General features: G+C 38.8%; 1 protein-coding gene across 1 annotated transcript; it reads right to left on the bottom strand.

Moving 5' to 3' along the window:
* Positions 1 to 551: 551 nt before the first annotated feature.
* tedc1 (tubulin epsilon and delta complex 1) lies at positions 552 to 7088 on the bottom strand. Its single transcript, XM_073465487.1, has 8 exons — positions 6805 to 7088; positions 6142 to 6226; positions 5703 to 5914; positions 5456 to 5593; positions 5183 to 5245; positions 3583 to 3669; positions 3165 to 3308; positions 552 to 1047 (listed from the first exon to the last, which is right to left on the bottom strand). The coding sequence occupies exons 1-8, from the start codon at positions 6946 to 6948 to the stop codon at positions 679 to 681; spliced, it is 1242 nt and encodes a 413-aa protein (XP_073321588.1). The 5' UTR covers positions 6949 to 7088; the 3' UTR covers positions 552 to 678.
* Positions 7089 to 7898: the final 810 nt, after the last annotated feature.

The following is a 7898-nucleotide window of genomic DNA, read 5'->3' as shown; positions in this document are numbered from 1 at the left end:
AAAAAGCTAAAAAGGAATTTGAAAAGCATTTGTAGAGATGAAATTGTGAATGGTAATGGAAATAAGACAAGGGAGGCATGAAATGTGTAACTCAAAATGTGAAAAAGTTAAACTTGGAACTTATAGATAAAAAAAAGAAATCTATGAATGTAACTTGTGAATGCAATAACAACTCAATTTATTCCTAAATTACCCCACACTGGCGAAGGAATATTCTGCCCCTTCTTCGCACATGAGCATTTAATATCCAGGAATTCATAACATAAACTCTACCACAGACTACCCTAAATTGGCCACATTTTAGAACCTTGACCAGTAACGGTCCAGCCATATAATGGGTTTTGACCTAGTCTCGTTTTTAATTTGTCTGTAAACACTGAGGACAGCTTACATATATTAGGAATTAGTTATTTGTTTTAAATCATTTTTTTCTGATTTGTCAGGTGTCTTTTGTCTCTTTTGTTTGTAAAGCACTTCATTAACTTTGTCCATCTTTGTTAGAAAATGACCTATAAAGGTTAATATAATTATTTAGCAACATCAAACTAAAGTTGTTGAAAGAGTATTTATTTTTGAAAGTAAATTTCTAAATTAATACATTACATTCTGGAAGAGCAGAACACTTCAATCAAACACACAGTGGTCTTATTACATACTGATGCCACGATTAAAAAAAGTCTACGGTGGTATCAACACCAGTTCATCCAGCCTGCAAACCATCTCTTGCAGCTGCATCCTATTGTCGAATCTCTGCCTGTCCCTCCTGTCCAGCAGCAGAGCCTCTGTTTGAAGGAGCAGCTGTGTGGCCTGAGATGATGAAAGCCTATCAGGAGCCTTAGCCCTGCCGTGGAGCCTCTCTGCTGGGTGGTTCCTGAGTTTGACTGACCTCTCAGTCAGGAGCCTGGCTCTGTAGACCTGAGGGATGGAGGGCAGGGACGGGAGGGAGGAGAGAAGAGGAGGGAAGGAGGAGGTGTCCAGTCCTCCCTGCAACCTCCCTCCTCCTTCTCCTCTGTTCTCAGCATCCCCTCTGCCTCTCCTCTGTCCTTTCTGGGACAGAAGATGAAAGGGATTAAGAAAGGAAAATCAAGCAGGGGAATATAAATATTATAAATTAGAGACTGTGGAACACTGCAGTCAGTGTATTACAAAGTGTCAAGTAAATATTAAGCTTTCTGTCTTCATACTGTCATTTTCTTATTTGGCATCAAACTTTAATACTTTTTGGTGTTCAGATTTGCAATCTTTACTTATTATTTATTCAAGCAGTTCCTGATTTGAATACATTTTTTTGTCAATTTTATTATGGTAAAATTCAGGTATGACTGCGATAACATGATGCTACTCGACTGTACTATACGTAAATGGTAGCTAATTGCACACCTAGTGTCACCTAACATCAAGGAAATAATAAATAATAAATACAAAATTGCCTTAATCTTAAGCAGGGTATTGTTTCGACACTGTACGAAACACCCTGATAAAATAATGGAATTATGAATTAATACGAGAGACATTCATATTCTGCTCATATGCAGAGGTGAAAATCAAATCTGTGCATACAAGTGTGTCATGGATGACACTAGTGTGCAAGTGTTGGTCAAGGTACACTTCATTATTTTGACAAGAAAATTTAAATGCTTACTTTGCAAGAGTGAAATGACAGAATTGATACCACTCTCATCTCATGTGTTAAATGCAGAGCTGGATTTGCTTAGCCTAGCATAGCACAAAGACTGGAGGCAGAGGAGAAGAGCTTAGCATGGTTCTATACCAACACCTACCTCTATGTCCTTAGGATCTGGAGGAGAGAGAGTAGATCTGGAACACATGGTTATAGTAATATGATTGACCATAGTCACCTACAATTGCATAATCAAGATTCTTGGAAAAACCTCTTATCTGCAATCCTCAGTTTTAGACTTTGTTTAGTTCGCATACACCAGACTTGCAGGGACAGTGCAATATATATACACAATGTGAGTGCAACTGATATTTTTAAACAACTGGATTTAGAATTTTCCCTGGGTTTCTAGCACAAACTCCTTTGCATCAGTGGATTTAAAGAAGTGAGCACAGTGACCAACTGACAGAAGCCAGCAGGGTGAGATAGTATTAAATGAATGAGACATGTTTGTTTATTTTGTAAATGCTCAACTAAAAAACATTTGAAAAGCAATCTCTGAGAATTTTTCACATTAATATAGAAATGGATCCCATGTCCCTGATTCTAGGTCTTCCAAGTGACCGTTTAAAAACAGCAGTCAACAAAAGATTGTATAATATCTTAACGTTTGCAGCTAGCAAAAATATTCTTTTGCAGTGGGTCAGTGACAAGATTCCCTCTGTCTGTGGTTGGCATAAAATAATTTTTGAACTGATCCCTCTAGAATATCTTACAAACATCATACATCACAGCGTAGATCAGTTCTACAGAGTGTGGCGGCCATTTTTGGATTATATCGGACCGGACCTTTCCTCCATTCTATTAAAAGGACTGATGTAAACTTGAACAACATTCGGGTACTGTAAGACTGACCCACCACCTCTTGTATTATGTCATATGTTCATCTCTCATGTAAGAGCTGTTGTGTGTGTTTTGTGTTTGTTTTGTTGTGTGTCTAGTTTTTGTAGACACTGTTTGTTTTGTTAAATGGAAACAAAAAACTGCAATAAAAACAATGAAGAAGAAGAAAAGCAATCTCTTCACGAAGTTTGGCTTTTTCCCATAGGGAAATTCTGTCTGTGCTAGCTGCTGTCTGATAGGCTGATTGAGGAGTGTTTTGGCTGTTTTTTTGAAAATGGATAAACCATTATTTGTCAAGAAATTGCTCCAGCCCTGCAATTAAGTATTGGGGACATGATCAAACATGTTAATTACTGAGCTTTAGTGTTAGAGTTGGATTTTTGAACTCTAGACAAAGCCATGCTACCCTTCATCCCTGCCTCCAGTCTTTCTGCTGAGTTAAGCTGAACACATACACCAAATAACTTGTTTTTACATGTCTGATTTACCTCAGACTAAGTATTACTCAGTACAGTATTGTTGGTGCTTTTTCATTCACTATCAATTTCAACAGCATTTCTCCACAAGGGTCATTGGTGTCAAATCAAAACCATTAGGCAATGACCCCTGTGAGAATGAACACCTTGCATGTGTAGCACACCTGTCCTGTGGGCAGTCTCAACAGCATGTCCTCCAATTTCTCAAGCCCCCAGATTCTGTGGTGACACACTCTTGCACTGCCATCAGCAGCTTTCTTAGACTTCTCGACAACAGTATCCATCAGATGGCAGTCCACCACACTGTCCTACACAAACACACACACATACACTTTGTGTCGCATTTACTGGCACATGGGACTGCTACCCTCTTGGATGACACTGAGAAGAAAATTTAGCAAATCTGTTGGCTAGAAGCAATAATTGTATAACTGGTCAAAGAAAAAAATGTCCAAATCCAATACATACTCTGTGGTGTAAATTTACACATTAACTTTAAAAAATCATGAACCACAATGTTGGAAATCACTTCTGTGTTGTATTGTGCTATTGCTTCTGTGTCTGTTGTTGTGTCTAACTCACCATCCAGGTCCAGAAGACTTTCTCTACCTGTCTCCAGTTCACATATGCTTCTAGGAGGTCACAGAGCTGACACATACATACACAGTCCTATAACATGCGCGCACACACACACACACACACACACACACACGTTAATAGAGTATGAAGATCTGCTCACAGTTGGAACATTGACATTGACTGCAAATCCATAATTCAATTTGACGTTCCATTTTAAGGTCACAATTCCATTTGATTTTCAATTTTAACATTTTTTTCAGAACTAACATGCCATCGTTAAACTATCTCATCTGGATTTGTAAAGATCAACAGATCATTCGTTTTATGCCCTGACAACTATTAATTAAATGTTTTAATTCTTCTTTAAAAAACAAGGGATATTTTACAACAACAGCTTGACTTTATCCTGGTGGGTTTTTGCAGGTTCGGGTAAGGCAAGTTCAAATAATATTCCCCGAAAATAAAGATTACAGAGTTCACTAAAACTACGGTAGGAATTCAGTTTTGAACAAAGTTCAGTTTCTCAAATCTGTCCTAAGTTTACCTTCTTCTTAAACAAATCTATAAAGGATATCTGAAAATGAAAATTAACCAAACATCTTTGACGTTGTAGGAGTTACCTCCAGTACCGTTCAGTTGATTGTCTTCATCCACACAGGATAAGTGACTTGAAGAGCAGCTGCAGACTACCAGTGAGCTAGTCATCTTTGCAGTGTTTTTTTTTCTCTCCTTCGGTCGCACACAAGGAGGTGGGGGTAGAGAGAATAAAATACTGGGACCATCACTGATCCTTTTTTTGATTTGATTGATTTTGATTTAGAATCGAAATCTTGATACCTCTACTGATATTAAACCGCATAATCTTTGGGCATAAAGTGTGAAATAAAATAAAATACAATATACATAAAATATTTAATTGCAGTAAAATGTTATCATCTTCCAAATCAAAATTATGTTGTGGTAAGAAAGTATCGCCAGGTTCAGACAAGACGCCGAAGCGCCGCAAAGCCCTTCTGTTCACACCAGACGCGAATTTCTCCACGCCGGTCGGCAAGCGGCTCTGCCCCTTGGCTGTTCTGTAGTCACACTTGGAGCAGTTTTTTCACCATGGGTAAGTAAATAACTGCATAAAATTATAACATCATGTTTTCCTGACAACTGTAAATGGATGTCCACTATAGTAATGAGTATTTTTCTGTCAATCCGGGTGTTTAATTATCGAAAATAGTTTTATTTTGAAATTTGTTTTATTTTGAAAATCGACCGAATTCTCTCGTTGTTGCTTTGTTTGACTTCCTGCCCAGCTTGACACATTCGGCCGCGGCACGCGGAGAAATTACACCAGACGCCGAAACAATCGCTGCACGGCGCGCGCCAGCAGCGGCGCATCCTATAACGAAAATGGTAGATTCCCGAAACGAAAATGGCTCCGGTCCTCGGCGCTTCGCAGCTAATCGCGGCGCTTCGGCGTCCTGTCTGAACCTGGCGTAAGATCGCTAGTGTTTACACTCAGATTTAAACAGACAGGGTCTTGTTAACCAAGTATACACAGAGCATATTATTACGTAGTAATTCATTTTTATAACGGCGCATATACACTTACCTCCTTCAGCACTGTTGAGCTTTGGTCAGAGGATCCAAGGGAGGAGAAAATGGCAAATAAAACCTAAGGAAAATATTGATTGCTTGGTTGGACTTCAATTGAACTTAATTTAAATAAATATTTCAGTCACTTAAATTGAGTATTTTATACACATTTTCAGATTTGTCATTTGCAATCATCTTGCAGTTATGCAGACAAAGTTTCTTATTGTAGCAACTGACAAATACTTGATGGCAGCCAGTGGAAAAGTTAGAAGAGAGGGGATTTTCTCACAGAATGCAGCAGGCCAGTTCGCTCTTCTTGAATGGACAGCAGCGTCCGCCCCTGGTGCCTGAGACAGCCAATGAGCCACTGAAGTTTCTTCAGAGATGCTGGGTCTAACTGGAGCTCTTTGGAAAGTTGTGGGTTCACCTATCACACACAGAGAGAGATTAGAGATATAACAGTATGCAAATACTTAACTACAAAAACAAATTAGGTTTACCAATATATTATGTAATAGTAAACCAACGGTACTTACCAGCATCGATGTGAGGAGTGAATTGTCCAATTGCTGTACTCTCTGTGTCAGCAGTTTCTCCAGTGTTCCTATAGCGAGCAGCCAGCCCAGCGCCATGAGGAGGTCTCTGCTAGACAATCTCCCTCCTTCTCCTCCCTTCCTCCCATACATCCAGTCAGCATGGTAGCTAGTCTGCCAGAGGCCTGCAGCTACCAGCTTCCTGTGCTCTGAGGCTAAACACAGACAGCGAATATACATTCACAGCGACTTTCTGTAGAATCATATTGTGATGATATGATTATTAGAGACCATATTTTTACAAGTCTGTTGTCCTTATCAATGTAATTAAAAAATTGAATGAGTTATTCAAAGTATCTTGAGGGAAAATCAGTAAAGCCTTGGACAAAAAGCATTGCAAGCCATGAACAGATCCATAAAAAAATGTAAAAAGGTCACTGACCTCCTCCTAGCTGTGCACTAGCTTCACAGGAAACTATGTTAGCTGTCTGAAGGACATTGGCAAGGAGCTGCCAAAACTGATCCTCCTGGAATTCAACAGTAAGCAGAAAGACATCTGTATAGAATGTCAATAGTATACAAGAGTACACTGAGTCTATTAGGAAGAGGTCTGTATCGGTAAGCACAGTATAGGAACCCGTACTACTTCATAACGAATGGTCCCAAACTGAGAATTTTTCTTCTTCTTTTAAAGATGCCATACCTGATTTTAATGTTGATGTTTCACCCATATACTTGCTACCTTTTATTTAATTCTCTGTACTTGCAGTGATCCAAATAAGTTAGTGGAAATTCTTAAATTGTATTCATTTTTACAGGAATATTGCACAATCCCAGTCTGTAATACCTGTAATAATGCCTTGTTTAAACTGTACCAGGAAATCATCAAGAAACAAAAACAGTTGGATACAGTATGTTGCACTGTCATCTATACAACATCTACACTGATCGGCCACGAAATTAAAACCCCAAACTTAATATTGTGCAGGGTCCTCTTGTGCAGCCGAAACCGTTCTGACCTGTGAAGGCATGGTCAGTTCAGTAGAGACCTCGAGAAAATGAAGTTACATTCCATCATGACATGGAAAACAGATAATGAACCCACCACCTCGGGCCCACCACCAAATTTAGCCAGCCTGAATATATCCGGTGTGGGGACAGCTTCCAGGCCAGTAGCCGCGAGTAGTCTGCACAGAGCTCCGATGACTTGCTTTACTTCCACACTCACCGCGGCTTTACTGCGCTGCATTACAGCCACCACACACTACACGCATATGACCGAATGTTCTAACCAGTCAGCTGCCACACGTAGTCCAGAAGAGATTCTTTCACTTTTTTAAAGACATTTTCAATGACATTTCTACCGCTCTGAAGTTGTTGAGTTGTTGATATTTCGCGGCGAAGACAATTACTTCCGGCTACGTGGTCGTATACGTAGACGCCTCATTGAGCGCTGGACCGTACGTCGACGTCGCCGCCATATTAGAGGAGGCAGCTCTGCCCATGGATGTATTATACATGGATGTATTATCCATGGCTCTGCCCCGTGAACTAATACAACATGAACTGCATAATATATTAATCAGAATCAGAAACACTTCAATAATCCCCGACGAGAAATTGCTTGCGTTACAGCTGCTCCCATTCAAAGTCAAGAATATGCAGAAAAATAGTAATAATGATAATAATAATAATAATAATAATAATAATAATAATAATAATAATACAAACTATATATATAGTGCATATTTATAAAAGTAGCCTACTGCAACTTTACTTTTTTTTTTTTTTTACCATGTAATGTTATTTTATACAATATCATATTTTATAATGTTCTGTCATGGAGTTTATCACTTCACTGCTAAAAGAAAAGAAAGCAGGCTCACTGCCAGTCGCAGTTTCTTATCTTGATTTGCGGACTTTTTAATTATTTGTCTCCATGATTGTTATTATTATTACTTAGATTATCAGAAATCACTGTGCAAAAACGATGTTGGTGCTTTTTATTCCAACAGACATCACATTTACATGTCAGGATCTGGTTATTATAGACAAAGACTCAATATTTAACCGTCATTTATCATCACAGTAGCAGCGTTACATACATTTGCAGCTGTAAACATTCATAAAAACATTATAAAAATACATCCGGTGGTTTGGTGCCTACCTGTATACTGAACATGTAAGGAGTAGTTAACG

Source organism: Pagrus major, chromosome 5 (genome assembly GCF_040436345.1).
Source record: "Pagrus major chromosome 5, Pma_NU_1.0".
NCBI lineage: Eukaryota > Metazoa > Chordata > Actinopteri > Spariformes > Sparidae > Pagrus > Pagrus major.
The sequence above is the reverse complement of the archived record's forward strand: the minus strand, read 5'-3'. Positions and strand labels throughout refer to the sequence as shown.